This window comes from Carassius gibelio, chromosome B20, assembly GCF_023724105.1.
Source record: "Carassius gibelio isolate Cgi1373 ecotype wild population from Czech Republic chromosome B20, carGib1.2-hapl.c, whole genome shotgun sequence".
NCBI classification, from domain to species: Eukaryota; Metazoa; Chordata; class Actinopteri; order Cypriniformes; family Cyprinidae; genus Carassius; species Carassius gibelio.
In genome coordinates, this window is record NC_068415.1 from 14,797,225 (window position 1) to 14,819,106 (window position 21,882).

Below are 21,882 nucleotides of genomic sequence, written 5' to 3' on the forward strand. Positions count from 1 at the left end.
TAAACACATCATCATTAAGAGTAGACAGCTGAACATCATCATCAGATGAAGTAACTGATTTCATTGTTTCTTGAACAACCCCAGATATTCCAAGTCTATTAGCTGAGAGAGCAGTTGTCTGAACAAGAGGTTCACTTTCAGGCTTTGTGAATTGAATATATCTCTTAACCTTTGGAAATTTGTCAAGAGATGCTCCAGTATGTCCAAAGACATTATCTTCATTAGCACTTAGTGTGACATCTTCCTCAGATGAAGTGCTTGGTCTCCTTGTGTCTTGAACTGCCCCCAATGTTCCAAGTGTTTGAGCTGAGACAGCAGATGTTGACTGAGCAGGGGATTGACTTTCAGGATGTGCGAATTGAATGTATCTCTTAACTCTTGGTACTACATTAAGAGACACTCCTTTTTTACCAGAGCTATTGTCTTCCTGAACAGCATCCTCAGATGAAGTGCTCTCCCTAGTGGCTGGTTGTTTGAGTTCATTTTTCGTCACCTCTGTGGATTTTCCCATGGTTAAAGGACGAAATTGTGACAGATTTGAGGAGTATGGCTGAGATTGTGTGAACGTAATGTACCTCTTTACTTTTGGGATTTTGGCAAGATATTCGCTTGTTTCTTCAGCGACATTCTCTTTTTTATTAGTCGGTTTAACATCTTCCTCAGATGAAGTGCTCCATCTCCTTGTTTCTTTAGCTACAATAGTTGCATTGACTCTTTCAGATGAGAGACCAATTGTTGTCTGAGCTGGAGACTGAAATTCAGGATGTGTGAATTTAATGTATCTTTTAACTCTTGGCACTCCATCAAGAGATGCTTCTGTTTTTCCAGAGACATCGACTGTTTGTTTGACATCATCCTCAGAAGAAGTACTCGATCTCTTTGCCTCAGATTTGGTTTTCACCTCAGTTGTGACTTGCAGTGTATCTGAAGTGGTGGGTGACTCTACTGGCAGATGAGATACAGGCTGTTTAAATTGAATATATCTCTTTACTTGTGGTACTCTATCAAGAGAAATACCATAGAAAGATACATCTGTTTTACCAAAGAAATGATCACCTTCATTCTGAGATCTGACATCATCTTTAGAGGTGCTAGTGACCATAGACTTTACTGCCTCAGTTGTGGCAGTAGGACTGGATATTGATAGTGTTGGGGAAGAGGGTTTAGACTCTTTAAATGTGATGAATCTTTTTACTTTAGATACTCCATCAAAAGATACATCTATTTTCCTGAAGAAATTGTCTTCATTGGTTGTCAGTTGATCATCATCTGATGATGAGCTATATCTCCTTGTTTCCTGTATACCATCTTTCATAGTTAAGGAAGGTGGGGATGGCAGAGTTGGGGAATGAGGTTCAGACTGCTTGAAGTGAATGTATCTTTTCACTTTTTGAATATTTTCAGGAGATAACTCTGTTTGCATTAAATATCCCTTTTCTCCAGAGGATCTGTCAATTGTAGCTTCAGGTTTCACTGCCATATCAGTTGTGACTTTTGTAGAGGATGATACTGACGGCTGAGTTGGAAAATGATGTTTGGACTGTGTAAATTGAACATATCGTTTAACCTTTGACACTGCATCAATGTTTATTTGCCCCCAGAAATTGTTTTCTGTAGCATCAGATTTGTCATCCAACTTGACAGATGTGCTGGAACCTGTCTCCACTACAGCCTCAGGCCTCTTGGTTGAAATAGGTGAAGATGTTAGAGTTGGAGAGAAAGGTTTTGGCTGATTGAATTGAATGTATCTTTTAACATTTGGCACTGTATCGAGAGATACACCTATCTTTCTAAAGAAACTATCTTCATTGGTTGTAAGTTTGATATCATCATCAGATGACGTACTTGATCTCCTTGATTCGGGTTGTGCCACTAGTTCCGGTGATATACTTTCTTTGTTCAAGGTCAGTGTTGTTGAACAAGGTTCGGCGTTTGAGAATTGAATATATCTTTTTACTTTTGGAAGAGTGTCATAAGATGCATCAAGTTGTCCAGCAAAATGTTTATCTTTAGTGGTTTGTTTGACATCATCCTCAGAGGAGAAACTAGATCTCCTTGACTCTCCTGGAGTTGGTGCTAAAAATTCAGGTATGGCTACCCCAGTGGTTGGTGGAGGAGATGGTAATTGGACTTGAGGATAGGAATCGGAGTGTGAAAACTGAAGGTATCTCTTCACTTTTGGTAAATGATCAAGGGATAAACCTTTTCCAAAGAGATTATCTTCATTAGTGGTCACCTTAGTTTTTGACTTAGTTTGAACATGTGATTGAAGATTCCTCTCATCTGGTTCATGTTCATGTTTGTTAAACAGTCGTGCACTTATTTCTCTTAATCTCATTAGACCTTTAGACCTTTTCTTGTCAAATACATCTGTGCTGCTGGAGGAGTTATCAAAGTCAATGTTAAGGACTTTGTCTGTTTTCTTATCTAGTGTAGTGACTCCTCTGTTTATCCCAGGTGTAATCTCTAATTTTGTTGGGTATTCCAAAAATGTATCATCTTCTTCACTGGAAGACGATCTGTCAGTATCATAGCCTCTATTGAGTCTGTTTATACTTGACCTATAGGCAGGATGGACATGGTATAGTGGCAGACTATCATAACTTCCATAGTATGATTGATCTTGTTTTTTGCTTTTAGACTTTTTTCCTGATAATCCTTTCTTGGTAGAAGTAGGTGATGATGGCAGAGATGAGGAATGCTGTTTGTGCTGATTAATATAAATGTGTTTATTCACATTTTGACTTGTATCTTGACTTGTAGGTGTGGTGCTTGGTTGCAAAGATTTTATCGCTTGCTCAGTTGTGGTCTCAATTTTAGGTTTGGATACGGAGAGAGCTGGGGAAGAAGATTCAATCTGTTTAAATAAAATGTATCTTTTTACTTTTGAAACTCCATCAGAAGATACATCTAAATTGTTGCCTTTAGTTGTCAGTTCAGCATCATCGTCATCTGAGGATGAGCTATAACTTTTTGCTTCCAGCATATCACCTTTTTTGGTGAAGGAAGGTGATGATGACAGAATTGGGGAATGAGGTTCAGGGTGTTTGAAGTGAATGTATCGCTTCACTTTTTGAATTCTATCAGGAGATACCTCTATGTGTGTTAAGCATTTGTTGTCTCCAGAGAATACATCAGTGTTAGCTTCAGATTTCACTTCAATATCTGATAAGGTGTTGTTCTTCTTTGTTGAGGTATGAGAAAATGATGGTAGAGATGGTGGTCCAAAATTAGGTTTGAATGGTTTAAATTCAACATACCTTTTAACCTTTGGCACTGTATCAAGACCCACATCTACACATATCCCAAACTTCTCACCTTCACTCTTTCTTGGGGAGTCATAAATATGCTTACTCTCATCAACGCTGTCTCCATGAGTAAGTGTCAAACGTATGTCTGATGGCTCTAGAGTGATTGTCTCTTGTCTTATAAGAATGCCAGCACTAGGCATTCTTTTATTTAAGGTGACATCTTCAAATTTTTTTAAAGTGACCAAGTTTGCATAGTTCTCTGTGTCTGATTCATCCATTAACTCTGGGTTTACAACATAATTGTTTTGTCCACCTACACTTTCACCACTTTCACTTGAATTAGAGGAGCTTACTATGTCAAAGAGCTCCAGCTGCTTTAAATCATCAACAAGAACTTCTTTACCAAAAGGTTTGTCGAAATCAAGAACCTCTGAATCAAGATTCGTTTTTTCTGAAGGTGATTCTGCTTTACTTTGCCTCCACATGTCATCATTCTTCAGTGGGTGTCCTACAGCAGAGCTGGAGAGATCACGGATACTTGACCTTTCAGAGCAGTCAGTGAAAGAAAAGCTTTCTCCACTGTCATTCCACAACTCTGGGTCCAAATTATCAACATTCTGTTCAGTCAGTCTGTTTGACCATTCTGAAAACGGCTCTGTACTAAATCCTGGAATTCTACCTATTGTGTTTTTGTTTGCCGGTATAGTGACAGGGTCAACACTTTGTTCAGTTTGTTTTGAGAAGTTACCTTCATGACTTGACTGAGATGATGTTGAAGAGCTACCCCTTCTCTTTAACTGAGTAATATCATCTGCATCTGGAATTGGCTCAAATTCCATGTCTTCCGTTGAGCAGGGTGGCAGCTTCTTACCATTTATGATTAAAGCATTCTCTTCCTCTTCCTGTAGTGAGCTACTACTGCTGTCTGCTCTTCCTCTGTGAACCTCCATCTCAAGGCCCTGCTGTTTCCCATCAGTTATTGAGGATTTATTTTTTTCAATGGTCTCATAAAGAGTCTCAACTTCTGTGTTGCTCTCAGAGGAACCATCTGCTTCATCATTCTCTACTGTAATATAGTAAGGCACTTGATTTTCCACTTCTGTGACTTCACTAAATGTAACTCTTGAACCTACTCTTAATTCTTGTTCTTGGTCTTCTACATCACAGTACCCTTCATTCACATACGGCTGGGGCCCAGTGGAGGAGGTGGTTGTTGGTGGTGGTGGTGTCGATTGTCTCTTGGATCGTATTCTCCTCCATAATTTGTCTAAGAGTGGTCTCAAAAGAACACCAAGGATAAAGGCTACAATAAATGTAATGATGACAGAGAGGCAGACGGCAAGGACAAACTCTGACTGGTCCCTTGTTTGCCGTACAACAGGATCATTCCTTGCTGTGTTTTTATTTTCTTCCTGGTCCATGATGATTGCTGCTTCCCTACGTGGTCTTGAGCCACTGCCTTTTTTATTGACATATAGATCAAATACTGATATGTGCTCCCCTTGGAGACCTGAAAGGCATACATAAAGTCCTGCATGCTGCTCTGTAATGTCCTTAATTAGAAGATTTGGTTGGTTATCTGTGACTTGGCCATGTGGAGTCCACCAGTGAACCAGCATGATATCTAGAATAAAAATAACAGGACATTTCATCATTAAATGTGCATTAGCATTTACATTGTCTACATGTGGATTTTAGGAGTTACATGACTTGAACATTTTTAATAATGTCTTGTTTCAGTAAATTGGACTGTGGTTTTATAGTCAAGATACAGACAAGTAAGCAGAAATACCTTGGCTGTCATTGATGCAAGGAATTGATATTTGCATCCCCTCATCCACAATCATGTTACGATAGTGACCAGATGTACTGGATCCATGTGTTGGACAAGTAAGCTCCGAATCCTTCAGGTGAAGCAGATCTTTTCCAGCATGATGTGGTGGAGAGGCACATACCACTTGCCAGGAAGCATCACCCATTTCAGTATCAAAGCTAATCCATCTTCTCAAGGTCTGCAAATTGCAGTCACACCTCCATCTGTTGAAGGAGACATTGACCAAGGCATTCAGGTTTCGCAGGGACTGGTAAGCAGGAACAGGAATGGTGACCAGCAGGTTATAGCTCAGATCAAGGACCTGGATGGAATTAGTCAGTGAAAATGTTTTCCACATTTTAATGCATGCTGAGTTAGTTACGTTCATTTATGCAATAACTACAGAGTCTGTCAAAAGACATGCCACTAGGGAGAGTACACTCACAAACATGTAAAATTGCTCTTAAAATGATTTCCCCTTAGTATAAGGTTACGATATCAAGTGGCAGGTATTAAAATGAAACTCAAATAAGTTGAATAGTTAGAAGATGTTACCTGCAGCTGTTTTAGGTCTATAAAAGCTTGTGGGTGAATGCTTATGATGCTGTTATGCTGGAGATGTAACTCTTTCAAATTAATGCAGTTGTCCAGGTCAGCAAGGTCTATCTTAGATATCTGGTTGTAAGACAGCTGAAGAATCTGCAGAGACTTCATGCAGCCCAACCCTGAAAGCAATATGTATATTCAGAATATCAAAAGGTAAACTTAATGCAATGATTAACAGCCATGCAATGATAAACTAGTTTCTAGTTAAATATCAATGCGTTCTTTTAGTCACTAACAGGCGTTGCATTATTTATCATTAAATAGCAACGTCAAACATTTTGCAGTTGTTTGTTGTAATAGTTAAAATCCAAAGCAATATAATGCATTAAAAAGAGAAAAACACATGGATCATAGATGTCATAGATCGTCTATAGAAGTGTTTGGCTGCGCCCAGATTTAAATCTGAGCTCTACCTGTTAAAAGCTTGACTTGACCCCATAAAACACAAGCACCTGTTTGTGTCAATATCTGTGGCTGTAACAAAACCTAGCATAAAAGTGCACTGTGTGGATCACTGCTACTTCAAATCAGGGAGGTTCTTGCAGCAACTCTGCTTGAATAAGTTCAGGACTTTACTCTCAAGATGTTGGTAATGGTATTCTCATTATTAACAAATAATACTTGCATATAAGAGGCTAATATTTTTTGTCTTAATATTTAAATGCAAACTATGGTGCTTAAAATAATGAAAAGGTATGCAAACCAGGATATCAAAAAGGTTCTTGTGCACAAAGGAACAAAATTGAGTTGATTTAGAGAGGAAGGCTTGCAAATGTTCTTTCAGAGAAGAGATGGAGAAGTCTCTTGCCTATTTTAAGAACCATGTTGACTGCTGATCTGAAACGAGGGTGTGTTGGACAGGGGTTTATCAGAGAGAAACACTGAGGCTGTGCTCTGAATCACAAAGACCTGAAAAACATTGAGGCGCCAACATCTAATTCAGTGCTTACAGCCTGGCCGGATCGGGATCTGCTAAAGCTAAGAGCATAATTTAAAATCCGATTCTTGGCCTTTGACAACAAGTCCCTTTGGATTTTAAACAGGCTGACATTAAAACAGAAACATTAAACCCTGCCAAAATTGACTATCAACTTTCTAGTAATCACATCCTCGAACAGGATTTCAGAAATAAAATGAAAGAATTAGCCATCCCATTAGAATAGCACTGGAAATAAAATTTAAGATGTACCCTATAAAGGATAATATTCAAAATCAAATAGAGTTGTGAACGAAACCTTAAATAGCCATCCTGCATTGTGAGACACCTTTGGACACATTAGGACTCAATGTACGCATTTATGTGAAGGATGGTCAAAATACAAGGCCATAATGAAGTTCATTCTCTGGAATGTGTTTAGACCATTATTACCCTTTTACAGCCCGTTATGAAGCACAGGAATGCCAGCGCCCAACCCTTGTGACTAGGATCACAGGTGATTTCTTTTCCCCTCGTGCTGAGGGAGGATCCTGTGACTGGTTAAAATGGAATTTAACAGATCAAGAGTCCACTTACCACAGTCATTTACCACAGGGTGGAGAATGTGTGTGGGTTTTATGAATTTTACAGATTGTACATAATAAAATTAGTTTAATATGAGTCTATTTTAAGTTAATTTAATTGTTTTTAGTAAACACCTAGTTTATCTCTATCTATCTATCTATCTGTTATTTCCTGTTTTAATATGCTTTTCAGGTCAAAGGAAGGGCAGAGATACTGTTTTTTTTCTTCATCAAGCATGTTGAATAAATAACTACTGTTGTAAGGTAAAGTAAAGTGTGTATCACATACCCTTTGGTAGATGTTTTAGATGGTTTCTTTCAGCAGACAGCAACTGAAGGTCAGGTGCCCAGGACATGCATTCCTGTTCTCCACTTGACAGGGTCCTAGTGCCTGCCCGGTCCTTCTTCAAAATCAGAGACAGGCTCTCCAGAGCATTACTTCCCACCCAAAGCTGCAGAAGTCCCTTCAGTTTTAAATGACCAAAGCTGAGAGGAGCCAGAGAACGCAGGGCATTATTGGATATGTTCAAGGAAACCGCAGTTGCTGGGATGTGTCTGGGAATCTCAGTCAGACCCAAAGAAGAGCAGTTCAGGAGTGGACCGCGCTGGCACAGGCAGGGAACAGGACAGGCAGAGGTGGGGAAAGAATGTGTCCCCCAGAGGTGGAGGAGCAACACTGCCACACCAAGCACTGAGATGTACGCTGACATTATAGTCAGCCCTGAATGATATAAGCAACAAATAACAGATTGGAGAAGTGAAAAAGTAATCCTTACAGAACATGGCATACTCGCATTACTATGGTGCTATATAGATAGAAAATACATGCTTTTTTATTTTTACTAAGCTGTTAGGATGAAAGCAAAGAAATTCTCTCCCTCGTGAAATACAATACTGCATCACAAAATCAATCATATGTACACACACATATACGGTTAAAGAGTCTAAATCATTAAACACTAATCCTTTACTTGCCTAAGCTTAAGGGAAAATTAATATAAAACTTTTATACAACTCTCAGATAGACTGTATGAAAAATACATAGTAGATTTGTTTAAAACTAACCTTTTAGGGTAGCAGTTCTCCACTCAGCTCAGGCGATGATCTGTCTGTAACTCTGGATAATTACCAACAAAACACTGAGACTAACTGAGAAATTCTTTGACTTTATCTCCAACTTCCCTAAGATCAAAGTCTGAACAACATTATGGCACCAGAGACACACACATAAAGAACAATCTTTCTACAATCACTCACTTTCCCAAGTTAATGTCTTACTTAGGTTTGCTCCCTCCCAAGCATTTTAAGAATGTAAAAAAGTCAAATGAAAATACAATTTATAAATAAAAATCCTATTTAATGTTCAATACATAAGAATAAGTTTTCACATATCTGTGCAGATACATTAGTGAATTGCCCCTAGATTATTGACCAAAATGAATAATTGACAAATAATTGAATATCTTAACTCAGTTGTCACATGATATAGTTAGCAGCTGTATTTGTTATTGTTGAGATGAATGCATCTAACAGTCCCAAGTCCCAACAATCACAATACACAGTTTTTTTTCAATCAAAACCGCATTTGCATTTATTAACAAAAACACTGCAATATGAAAGCATTTTTTTTTTGTGACTTCCCTTCTGACAATGTTGAAAAGATCTAAAACCACAGATAATCAGATGGTTTCAGATTAACAGACTAATCCATTATAGAGGGCGGAAAAGAAAGCCACATCTGACAGTCTCTTAAGATTTTTAGTTTGGACATCACAATAATACTGTGTTCAGAAATAACAATAAATACCACACATGTACCCAGATGAACTAGGCCAAGAAGGTTAAATTGCACAACATATCACACTCATGTAACTCAATTATATATCATAGAAGTTTCCTGTTTTTATCTTATTAAAAGATAACACACTGGTACACACCTCTGAATGTTTCATAGTAATTTCTCATTAAGAGGGTGATTGGGCACTATAATACAAGCCTTGAAAATATGCTCCATGGTGATGCATCCCTATCCACTGTTTTAGGATCAGACTTTTAGTGTTACTTATATAAAATGCAGTTGTTTTGCTGATCCTGCTGCAGTGTAGATAAAAACAAAAAACAAACAAAAGAAAAAGGCAAAATCATGACCAAGTAAACATTTGTGTTATAAAAACCAACCCTGAAAAAATCTTAATGACATCTGAGCTGTTGAATAGTATTGGCCACTTTAAATCCCCTCTTCTAAAGTCACATTGGCCATGTAGCACTAGACTTTCAGACCAAAGAATGGAGAAAGGTTTATAACAGACAAACTATTTTAACACTTGTATCAGTCAAACAACACCCCTCTTTTTATGTGCCCATTTGATGGTTATTAATGACAGGAGGGGATCGTAAAAGAGAGTAATAATATTGCTCAGAAATCACTGGACTCAATAACTCTGCTACAATACAATATAAAAAGCACATGCAATGAAGGCTGAAAGCAGAAAGCTTAAAGGCTGTAAAACACTGAGGTGAGCCAATGACAATGCACAGAGAGCTCTCAACCATAAAAGAAAAGAGTACTGTTTGTGCTGGGTCGGATTTATGGTTATAAGGGAGCCATTATCATCATAGAGGTATGTGTGTGTGTGTTCTTAGAACTCTAATAAAGCTGAGTGGGTTTGTAGAAAATAACTATCCTGGTGGGTGGGAGTGTGAGGGCAGATAGTGTGCATTTTTTGTGTATTGCATGTGTATACACTAATATTATAATTATTATCCAGTTTTTCAGAAAATAAAAAACTAAACATTTCCATCTTTGTATATTTTGGCAGTTCACACTAAATATCCATATGAAGGCATTAATGAGCATCTGTATGTGTTTTCCAGTGGTATTCCTTTCTCTTTCATTAGTGTGCTGCTCCACACGGATTGTCGGATGTTTGGCAGCCCATGTTGGGGTATTTGACCTGCACTCTGAACAGTGTCCCGTCTGCACACATGCAAAGTTTATACCTCTCCAGCCCTTCATTGAAGTACAGGTGTCCTCCTGATGAGGAGTTCGGTATACGTGAAGGACTGAACATTACTGAGCCATTCAGAATAATGCTGTTTTCCTGCACACAAAATAGAAAAAACAACATTCACACACTCTTATTTATGTTTAGATTATATACAGGTGCTGGTCATATAATTAGAATATCATCTTTAAATCATCATAGCTGATTTGTTTCACTAATTTCATTCAAAATATGAAACTTGTATATTATATTCACTTATTAAACACAGACTGGTATATTTAAAATGTTTATTTCTTTTAATTTTGATGATTATAACTGATAACTAAGGAAAATCTCAAATTCAGTATCTCAGAAAATGTGAATATTGTGAAAAGGTTCAATATTGAAGACACCTGGATGCTACAATCTAATCAGCTAATGAACTCAAAACACCTGCAAAGGCCTTTAAATGTTCTCTCAGTCTAGTTCTGTAGACTACACAATCATGGGGAAGACTGCTGACATGACAGTTGTCCAAAATATGACCATTGACACCTTGCACAAGGAGGCACAAGTTCTGTAGATGTTGTTCATGTATTGTGTGTGTGTGTGTGTGTGTGTGTGTGCGCGCATCTGGAGAACTCCGCTGTGCACGATGCAGAGAGTGTGACCATATAATGTTGAGACAGGAATGACATTCCGTCGTTTAAATAAGATAAATAACATAATGCTATTTAGTTTGTTTAATAAAAGAACAAAGGTATCTATAGGTACATTTTATATTATTTACCTGTAGAGAAAATAATGTAATATATTAAATCAAATTAATTTGACCTTCAAGGGGGCGGGGGGTGCCGTTGGAGGGACGGGCCACCCCCTAATATGGCAGGGGACAAACACTGCATGTATGTGTATGTATTTATATATACACACAATAAATATACACAGTAAACACATGTATTATGCAAACACAAACTTTTACTTTGGATGTGATTAATCACATCCAATTGTTTGACATTCCTAGAAAAGTATTACAATTAAGTTGACTTGCATATACAAATTTAAGGAAAACATTTCAACGCTTTTAACTACTTACTGCTTTTAGCTCAATGTCCCCACCCACGCTGAACTCCACAGTTTTGCCCATGATGTAAACTCCCTCGTTGCCACGAATAATGGCCTTCCCGTCACCTTTGATAGTGAGGTCAGATGACGCATTGCTGGTGATCTGCAAAAGATGGCAGTGAGTCACTGTACAAACACACCTCAGGCTTGACTAATCAAAAGACGTAGATTAAGACGATCATAAATCTCATATTAACACTTTTCATAGATAAGATTTGTCCTGACATATAAGGGATGTAAGCCGTGTGATAAAAATTTGACTCAATTATTGAGTCAGGTCTGTTGCTCACTCTCTCAGTAGAGGCTTTCTTCACGTTGAGAACCTTGACCTCTTTGGGCAGGTGGAACTCGTGGGTGTCAAAGTCAGTGCTAAAGAAAGTCTTCTGAGTGCGGGGGTCAGTGAAGGAGATGCCCAAGTCGCTGACGACAGACGTCTTATCTTCCTCTACGCTCAGTTTGGTGTTGCCCTGCTGGAACACCACCTGTAACTCACACAAAGAACACTTAAATCAATACACTTTCTCAAGTCATCACTCAGAGCATACAGACTTGTTGAAAGGAAGTCAGATTCTATGCTGACTGACTGGGTTATTGTTGCCAGTAATGACGAGGTCCTGGTCCTTCCTGCCGCCCACTGTGCTCTTGTGTAGTGGATGGATCACGCCCATATCAGCCTTCTGTTTGAAGCGTAGCAGTCCACTCTCATGAAACTCCATACTCTCACAACCTCCAGGACCTATCCGTATCACTGTCCATATCACCAGCGTTATCTAGAAAACACATATAATGTATAACACTCTCTGTATTCAGTGAGCAGTAGAGATGTAACTCAAATTACATGATATTTTCCAAAAAATGATTTGATGCTAATTTTAAATATAGTATAAAACGATAATATATCCTATCATTTAAGTATCACAGACCCAACAAAGAACCAGTAAACTCACAATGAGGTTGATGAGTGCAAGCAGAAAAAGGAGGATGATTATGCCAATGGCAATGATGCCCTTGCGACCCCTCAGTCCTGTTTTGTGAAGTCTCTCCTCTTCAATCGGAATATATCCAGCCCTAAAATTACTGTTGTGCTCTTTATTAACTGATCTGCGCTCGATAGCCTTCTCCCTCATAGACTTCTTCACCGGTGCATTTGGGATTTCCTTTGGATATGAGGAAAAATAAGATGGTACATTAGTTGGTACAATTATTTTCTGTTACTGCACATTTACTAGGATTACCAAACAAGAACCCCTCAAAAATATAGCAGTACTCAGATAGCTTTACTTAAATGATTTGCAAAATAACAATTACAATTAATAAGGGGAGCCTATATACTTAAGCCACACTTAAAATTTTACATTTTTCTGAGTATTTCTATTCCAAATACATTCAACCAACTGTTTTCAAGGTTAATTTTTAGCAGATACATGAACTCAGTTATCCTCAAGTTCACACAGGTGTAATGGCATAATAACTAACTATATAGATACATTTATCATGTTCACTAATGATTGACAACCACACAATGTCAAAACACTTTTTAATTTAAATTTAAACAGCACATATCTTTTATATAATAACATTTTATCACGTTGTATCATTTAATTATAAGCATATCTATTTTGAATATGCTTAGAATAAATATCATTTTAGTTTAATATTTTATTATATTTTAATCATTTATATTTAAACATGTAACTCAATGTTAGTTTTAAACATGTCTTACATGCTGTAATACTTTTGGGACCAGTATCACAGTGTTTAATAATAATACTTCATATTCTCAGTACTTAATAATGTATATTAGTATATACAATTTTGCATAGAGCACTTAAATAGTGGAAATTGACTTTTAACCTGAGTTACTTTCGGTACAAGGGAGTCTGATTGTCCGATGTGGGAATATGCAGAAAATAACATAAATCTCATCCTATTACAACAATTTCTCTTTTTCCTCAGCTAAATGCGTATTCTTTTAGATTTAACGAAGACTACACATTAATTAACAATACGCACTTTCGTGCTAAGTGTGGCGGCTAAAAAAGAAAGCAGTGTTGCTGTCTTCAGGAATGCAGCAGACGAGTCCGTGTGTCTGACTGTGTCTGCCTAAAAATAAATGACACGCAGCCCTTTCCTCTGTACACGAGGGAATGGTTTTATATTAAAGCTCTAAAGCATCACCCTCCAGTATATCCAAAGCAAACTCTAACCCTGCAATAATGAGTCAATTTTTCCATAAACGGACTGGGCATAAATTGCGCAGATGGTCGTTATTCATTCACATACATCGACATAGACATCGTTACAATCTTAAAGTTACTATACATCGCTCGCTTTAACGCTCAAAATCGCTTGAAAAGCACTGTAAAAGAGAAAACATTCACAATTCACATTGAAAACAGACCTGCTCCGACGCCATGTTGACCCTCCCTCTCTCTCCAGACCAGCACTGACAGCTTCACAAACAGGAGAGGAGAAACCACCGCGAGGGAACCGTTAAACAAACAATAGTTCCAAACTGACAAACCTTCAAGTGGATGATTCACTTCAATCCTGGCTAAATGAAATGTAGAATGAAATTTTCCATAAATATAGGCTAGTGTTGAAGAAATGAGTTATTTTTAAGGGCGCACACTAACTATGTGAGGTGGTTTGTTCCTCCGCTATAAAGAGCCAGTTATGATGAGCATAGACGGTTGTGACTCGCCGTATAAGGAAAGTAGTAGAGCATATCATAAAATGAAAATGACAAAACATTTTTTGTTTTAGTGAAAATTTGTTTACATTGAAGAAAAATGTTCGTAGTATTAACAGAAAAAATACAATGGTGAATGACAACCATTAATGTTTTTTTTCCCACAAAAAATTAAATTATGAATTAACTATGAATTTTCAGACTACTTTTACAGTAAAATATTGTTACAATTGTTTTAAATTAGTCATTCTTTTTTTAATTTCCCTGTGTAAACAGTCTGTTTATTTATTTATTTAAATAGAAAGGGATCTTTTATGTGTGCATTTGGGTGTTTTGTGTTGCAGTTATGCTATTTATTTAACGTTTGTGAATTATTTTAGTGTTTACCAATGTCTTTGTTTTACTAGGTCACGCTTGCTGGATGTGAAGTCGTGCAACAGTTACAATGCAATACTAGAAATGATTTATTTTAATTTAATTTGAGATCAGGACAGAGGCTTGTAATTTTGACACGTGATATAACTTTAAATTATTGAAAATCAATTAAGGCATTACACCTGTCCTTCAAGAGAATGTAAATAAAGATCTTCCTGCACTTGGCATCTGACACCCACTTAACAGTGTGAGATTTCATCACTGAGAACTGAGCTTCACCTTTAGACGGAGACACCGAGTAACATAATAAGAGGCCGTGTTACAAAAAAAAAAAAACCAGCTCGTATGGTTTAGGCTGTCCACATTGTGCTTATACAGCTATATTTCCTCAAACTGAGAAGTCTAGTAAACCGTTGCTACAACTGAAAGCGCGTCCATGGTTTCGGCGAAGGTCGAGGGTGTGAATGGTGGGCTTTTACGAGCAGTATAAATACAAAGAGCGTAGTCTCGCGCTGGATTAAGTGCGCTGGGACGTCCTGAAGCAGGATTACAGCAGAGATCTGCAGCTATGGCTGACACTTTACGACGACTGGTCAACTCATCTCCGTATGGTGTTTTGCAGGACAAACTTGAAGCTTGGTACAAAGACTATCATGTAAGTCATCAATAATTCAAGCTGCACTTAGTCTGTGATCAACCACAATAGTAGTAGACTTTACATTTTAGTCAGGTATGCGTAGAATATCAAGTGCACAAATTCAGGATTCACAGTTTTCAGGTTGTGGTATTTGAGACACTGTCTGGGGACTGTTTTCTCCACATGTATTTAAACTATTTAGATGCATCTGCTTTGCGGCTGGAGTTTTGCACAACTCAGAATGCACAGTAACCTGACGTTAGATGTTAGATGGCAGTAATATACTGGAGTAGTTGCCAAGCATCCTGAATTAATATGCACAGTGGTGTCCTGCATTGTGCTTTTATAACAACAGACTTGAGTAGTAATATTTGCTTTATTACATTGCTTTTGCGGCAGAGTTTGGTTTCTATGGACGCTCGTTGTCAGGACAACTGGGACTCCATTCCTGAGCACTTCTGATTGGCTGAAAGCAAACGTGCGCGCTCCCGTCAGGCTTGTGTTTCTGAATGGAGGGAGACATAGGAGTTTTTACTCTCTTCGTGTGTGTAATGAAATTTTATCTTTAAGCGTAGCTTATTTTAGTTATCATTAATTAATTCTATAAAAATACGTTAAGAAATTAAAGTCAAGTAGAATGTGTTGAGAAGAGATTAGCCTAATGTATTTTTTTATATGCTAAACATGTTTTTAGTTTTTTAGTCATTTAGATATTTTTGTGGGTCGGACCCTTACCCGAAAAACATAGAGAAATTAAAAAATAAAAATAAAAAAATAAGCAGTTTGACTTCAAAATAAGTGTGACAAGAAGCTATTTTGTTTTAATTTGAAAGGTCAAAATTACGCTTAAATTAAAATTTATACATATATACATACATACATAAATATTGTACATACATACATATAAACACACACGTTTGTTTCTGTGGAAAGTGGGGACATCCCATAAGCATAATGGTTTTTATACTGTACAAACTGTATATTCTATGGCCCTACACCAACCCTACACCTAACCCTAACCCTCACAGGAAACTTTGTGCATTTTACTTTCTCAAAAAACTAATTCTGTATGATTTATACGCGTTTTGAAAAATGGGGACATGGGTTATGTCCTCATAGTCACCCTCTCCTTGTAATACCTGTGTGATACCCATGTCATTATACAGAGTTGTGTCCTGATATGTCACAAAAACATCCCCCCCCCCCACACACACACAGACACATTGAAATATCAGTATGAGTTTTTGTATACCTATTTGTCACTATTAGCAAAGCATTATTGCAATGAAAAGGTTTTGTTTTCATACTACTTGATCAGGAAGTGCGATATCCGATTCAGCCCATTGTTGCAGTTTGGGGGCGTTTCCACAAATGCTGCTTCACTTGTCGCTGTTAGTTTCATACTAACTTTCTATACCTCATCTTATAACATCCTTTGGTTATATTTTCTCACAGGTGTTCTCTTGTGACCAGAACCTGAATAGGTGCTGTGAGCTAGTGGAGCTCACCTCTAAGATCCAGGGTCAGTTGTTCACCATACTCAACCTTACAGCGCAAGAAGGTAACAAATGGACCTGCCCCTATCTTTAACAGTATAATATTATTCACATTTAGCATGTCACATGGTTATTTCCTCTAGCTGACCGTTTAACAATACCATTCAAGCAGATTCTCTGTCCTCTTCCTTCCTCAGGGGGACATTATTCAGGTGTAGACACACTGAAATCTCGCCTTTTGCCATGGCTTGGCTCTTGCTTCACCATTGCAGCTTCGTCTGTCTCCGCAGATACCAGCCTTAGCCTCATTCAGGTCAGACGGATATCCAGAATCCTTTGCTGCTGTCTTTAACATTTGTTCCACATTTTAGCAACCACCAGTATGTGTTTTGTGTATGGTTGTGTTCATCAGTGAAATAACTATTCTGAGTAGCCATACCTGCATGCATGTGTGTGTGTTTCTCTGTGTTGGCGCATGTATACTTTTGTGTGTGCCAATCAGGAATCTGTGGATAAAGATCGGAGGATTCGTGAACTATCCTCAGTTCATGAGAGCGACATGCACAAAATAGAAGACAAGCTGTGTTCTACACGTATGGAGTTGGACACAGTTAAACAGGAGTCGGTATCAATTCTACTAACAAGTCTAAATGAGATAATTGGTGCTAATGGTTCTGTATGATCAAATGACCACCATCCTAATCAGGGTGCAATTTGTTGAAAAACTGAGGAATTGGGGAATATGTAGTATGCTTACATGCACCCAAAAAGTCTGCCAGTAATCGAATTGAAAAACCTTCATGTAAACACTAACTTTTATATTATGGTTTACAAACTGGTCAGTTTTGAGGAAACTGGATATTTATTCATATTTTTGCTAAATAATAAGCTCTTCTGACATATTTTTCACATTTTTTGGGTAGGTCATCAAGGTTAAAACAGCAGTTATACTAAGCTCCGGTGATATTATAGCCGTGGCTTTGCATATGTGATGCAATGCATATGTACTCAAGTTTAGTTCCGAAAACATAAATGCACATGTAAATTAAAGTGTGAATTGGATTGCAAAGTTAAGGAGCTCGTATAAACAGAACCCTAACCCCTGACAAATTGCACCCTGATCCTACACAATACACAATACATTGTAATACAGGCATGCTTAAGAACCAGAGTTACATTTTATACTCCATACAAATCAATCAAAGTCAGTTGGATTGTTTATTTGATCCCAGGCTTGCTGACACCCAGATTGAACTGGACTCCACAAAGAATAAATCTGTAACCACCCTCTTGGCCACAGAGGATGAAATACTACATCTAAAGGCAGAGTGAGTCAGAGATGGTGAACTTTTGCCTAAATGTCTGTTTTTCTCTTTGTGGATTAAACCATAAAGAACAATAAATGTTTGAGAATTTTAAATGTATTTTTTTGTTAAATTACCGAATGATGTGTTTGTGCCAGCTTGCGAGTTGCTCAAGATCAGGTTGATCTGTATAAGAGAAAGCTGGATGTACTTGATGACTATGAGAGGCAGGTCAGAATCCTACGAGACGAGATCTCGTTTCTCACTGCTGAAAAAACTGTTCTACAGGAGAGGTACGTTTGACATGAAAGCACCTCGTTGCTTGGAGTAAATGAGACTTAATCAAGTCTATCTTACTCTCTTGACTCATTTCCAGATTGGTCAGGAGCTGTTCACCTAGTCCTCTTCCCCGCCGCAGTCGCTCCGTTAGCCCTGTGAGGAGTGAGTCTCCTACACGCGCACAGCTCACCAGTTCCTCTCGGCACGCGCGGCTAGTGTCCCGCTTCTCAGACCTGTACGCCACAGAGCGACTGGAGTCTCAGAGTCTCCTGCGCAGATACATCGACGACATGGAAACAGTCCAGAGGATCCTTTTTATCGCTGTTGTGGTAAGAATAATGCTGGTTACCTATTTCCATCCTGTGATAACCACTAGTGTAGACTAGAAATAAAGTTATGGTGCTTTAGTAAAGTAAAGAACACAGCAGTTACTTAATTTGAACTAATCTGATCCTAAATTAAAAATAAATTATATTAGATTATATTATAGGAGCAGGGAAGATGCTGTATTATATGCTGTATTATAATCATTTGTATTGTCAAAAAGGAATCATTCCAGGCTGCCAAGATGGCCTATCGGCAGTTTAAATCACGTGTGAGGAAGACACTTTCCTCCACTCACATTGGTCCTGAGAGTCTGGAGGATGCAGTGGTGGATTACATTGTGAGAAATCTGGATCTGTATGACGTGCAGACAAGCGTTAATGTAAGTTTGACCATGGTTGCAATACATTTTTGTGATTAACTGTGGCAGCTCTGAAATTCTACATGTTTTTCATGCCATTTATTGGTATTTATTATAAGTATATTTATTATATAGCATTTTTTATAGTAACGGTATATTTTATTTTTAATAGATTTAGTAACATCACTGCTAGGTTCATATAAATGTAGTTCCCTTTTGTGTTGTTGAATAACATTTAATTTGGTCATTGTTCATTTCCATCTACAGGATGTGATAAACGCGATGAACGTAAACCCACGCATCTCTTTCCCTCCTGAGGTGGACTTTGTTCTGATCAGTAGCTTCATTAGGGAAGCATGTCGAATAGCTTTCGCTATGCAGACTCTGGACCCAGCACTGGACCTGGCCTTCAGCTCAGATGGAGAACTCTACAGTGATGTTAAGTGAGTGGAGCTAATAAATCACACACACACATCAACACATAGCAAGCGTCTTGAGATGCAAATTTTATCTCCTCACACACAGAATTTGAAATGCAGAACTTTTTCATAGGTGTAAATTACACTTCTCTTCCTCTCAGGTACAGGCGCAGCTTTGACTCGGAGTTCACCGCTCCGCTTGTGGCGCATCACGTGTGGCCTGCACTGTTGGAGGGAGACACGGTCATACTGAAGGGAGAGGCGGTCACTAGGAGAGGAGCTCTGGTATGTGGAGGCTATTCAGAGAAAAGCAATCTAAATAGCATTCATACTAGTCACAACAACAATTAAAAAAAAGAAGAAAAAATAAACTTATCTAAAAGTTTTTTGTGGATATTTTTGTTAATATTTTTTAATAAATTGTATGCATTATTGTTAAAGAACTATGACATTGGTAAATATAAATAAATATAAATGAATAGTATTATAAATGATTAAATATAAAACGTGTTTAGGAGTTTAAAACTGGCTAAAACTTAATGAACTGAATTTAATAGAAATTTTCAAAGAAACTGAACTGATGTTTGTGAGGATGTTTTGTCTAGTGGAGAAGCAGGAGTCGTAGCTCCAGTCCGGTTCGCTCTCGCTCAGGAAGCCCCAGCCGCACATTTGTGAGTTTCTACTGACAACTCCAGCAGTTAGTCTTCCAATTCAAGCAATAATTCACATACAAATATTAAATTGTTATTATTTACACACCTTTACATGTTTCTATGGGACATAAAGTTATTTATAGCAGAATGTTTAAAGGTGCTGTTTTCTTTTATAATGAAAGCGACTTGTGTCCAAAGCTGTCAAGCAAGATTTTCAGTGAATAATGATTTAAGTCAGCCTGTTGCTCACACAAAACGATCATATTTTTAAAGTTAATTTATGGTGTGTGTTGGAGCTTGACAACCCATGGTCCCCATCCACTTTCACTGCATGAAAGAGAGCAGCTTAGACTTTCTGCTAAACCTCTGCTAAGCTTGATCCAGGTTTAGAGAAAAAGGGTGAACAAACTGTCAGAATTTTCATTTTGTGGCAAACTATTCCTAAAACATTATAGTCCACAATATAGTATACAGTCCACAATTCAGTGTGCGCATTAGTTTAGAAATTAAGTTTTCTTCATTTTCTTGCACATGCTTCCTCACTGAGTCTGTGGGTTAGTACAACTTCTTTGCAAATTCTTTTATTCTACTGTGGAATTCTTACAAAATAATTTCTGCTGTCTTTTGAGTCGTCTCACTCTCTCTCTCTGTCTCTTGTCAGATGCCCAGTCGTAGTCGAAGCCCTTCCCCTGGACGTCTCTCAAGTAATCGACTTTAAAATTAGATATGACCTCACTTCACGCTGGATACAGATCCAAACAGAAGCAGAATAATCAAAAAAAAAATTTTTTTTTCCAGTTTTAACATATTCTTTTCTATGTGTGGGATGAATTAGAAACTAAAGTGGATAACAGTTACCTTTATTACTGACTCTGTACCTATGAAGAATGGAGTCATTTGTCATTTTTAAACAGACTGCACTATTATTTACAAGCTCCACCTTAATATTCTGAGTGGACTGCACTTGACTTGACTGTACTTGATTTGATTGGCCAGTTAAACCTTAATTATATTTGATCAGCACCATGAATATGCATTATACTGATCTGTGACTCAAAGTGAGGGAACAGCTCTCTAAACGTTAACATTTTACTCAGTGAGTCTAACAGGACCATTGCAATTTTACACTACCATTTTTTCATTCATATTTGTAATACATTTTTGAATGGTGGTGTATGTGCTTGTTAAGGTGCTCTGTTTGTCTGTGATAACTGGACAAGTCCTTTAAGGTGCTATTCTTTCTCATTTTTAGTGTGCAGTGTTTTCATACATATATATGTGATTTTTATTTATACAGTAGGAAATAGAAAATCTGTTGTCTTCGAAGTCACACCTGCACACCAGCACTTTTGTAATTCGGAATCCCTATAGAATATTAATATTTAAAATTTTTATTTCTGTCATCACTGCATAAAAGTGCTGTATGTGAAGTGTTTACTGAACTGTAGTACATAATCTGTAGACACTAAAACAATATTTTACATTCATTGAATGTATTTTCCCTTTAAGACCACTTTTAATGTCAATTTGTATTTTTTCCTAATGTTGGTGTTATTATTATTATTATTTTTTTTATTGGGTGCAAAAGAATCAGACTGCAGTGTTACAGTATAAGTTTAAGGGTGCTCAGTCTGTTCTTCTGTCATGGTTACTCAAATCATTTATTAAATTTGTCTAAACATACAAATATGTGTGAGTGTGAATCATTAGTAACAGATCTAAAACTTGGTTTTATATTGTTAAACAGATATTTTGATACAGTAAAATAATTTATCTGAGTGCAAATAATAAAAAACAAAAAATGATTCAACATGGTTGTGTATGCATACTATTACTTAGTTTTCCTTGAATCATAAAAGAGTATATGAAGGAAGCCAAGGTTACATAAAAGATGGGTTATACTAACGTCAGTATCATGTAATAAACAAAAGGGAACCTAGTCCCAAAACCTTATTCTGTCTGTGTGCTGTACTGACTTCCACTTGTCACCACTAGAGGTCACTCGCATCCTACTAAACTGAGGAGAATACAGATTTATTACGCATCCATTATTCCATGGTCCA

At 37.5% G+C, this 21,882-nt stretch overlaps 3 protein-coding genes across 4 annotated transcripts; 1 reads left to right on the forward strand and 2 right to left on the reverse strand.

The window, feature by feature from the left end:
- Window positions 1–987: 987 nt before the first annotated feature.
- On the reverse strand, window positions 988–8,580 carry LOC127983528 (leucine-rich repeat-containing protein 24). The gene is made up of 6 exons (XM_052585719.1): window positions 8,236–8,580; window positions 7,460–7,891; window positions 5,620–5,789; window positions 5,044–5,386; window positions 4,000–4,875; window positions 988–1,001 (listed from the first exon to the last, which is right to left on the reverse strand). The coding sequence occupies exons 2-6, from the start codon at window positions 7,878–7,880 to the stop codon at window positions 988–990; spliced, it is 1,824 nt and encodes a 607-aa protein (XP_052441679.1). The 5' UTR covers window positions 7,881–7,891; window positions 8,236–8,580.
- A 152-nt stretch (window positions 8,581–8,732) lies between these two features.
- On the reverse strand, window positions 8,733–13,848 carry sgcb (sarcoglycan, beta (dystrophin-associated glycoprotein)). The gene is made up of 6 exons (XM_052585958.1): window positions 13,681–13,848; window positions 12,227–12,436; window positions 11,864–12,049; window positions 11,570–11,761; window positions 11,251–11,382; window positions 8,733–10,271 (listed from the first exon to the last, which is right to left on the reverse strand). The coding sequence occupies exons 1-6, from the start codon at window positions 13,693–13,695 to the stop codon at window positions 10,065–10,067; spliced, it is 942 nt and encodes a 313-aa protein (XP_052441918.1). The 5' UTR covers window positions 13,696–13,848; the 3' UTR covers window positions 8,733–10,064.
- An 821-nt stretch (window positions 13,849–14,669) lies between these two features.
- Window positions 14,670–21,506, forward strand: spata18 (spermatogenesis associated 18). 2 transcript variants are annotated; one of them, XR_008160470.1, is made up of 12 exons: window positions 14,670–15,001; window positions 16,439–16,544; window positions 16,677–16,792; window positions 16,982–17,100; window positions 17,712–17,807; window positions 17,942–18,076; window positions 18,160–18,391; window positions 18,610–18,768; window positions 19,015–19,190; window positions 19,328–19,451; window positions 19,772–20,373; window positions 20,481–21,506. XR_008160470.1 is itself a non-coding variant. In XM_052585842.1 (12 exons), exons 1-12 carry the CDS (start codon window positions 14,915–14,917, stop codon window positions 20,535–20,537), a joined length of 1,473 nt encoding a protein of 490 aa, XP_052441802.1. In that variant the 5' UTR covers window positions 14,670–14,914; the 3' UTR covers window positions 20,538–21,506. The 2 variants fall into 2 exon arrangements, 1 of the variants encoding a protein (XP_052441802.1); XM_052585842.1 differs by having other exon boundaries at window positions 19,772–19,837.
- Window positions 21,507–21,882: the final 376 nt, after the last annotated feature.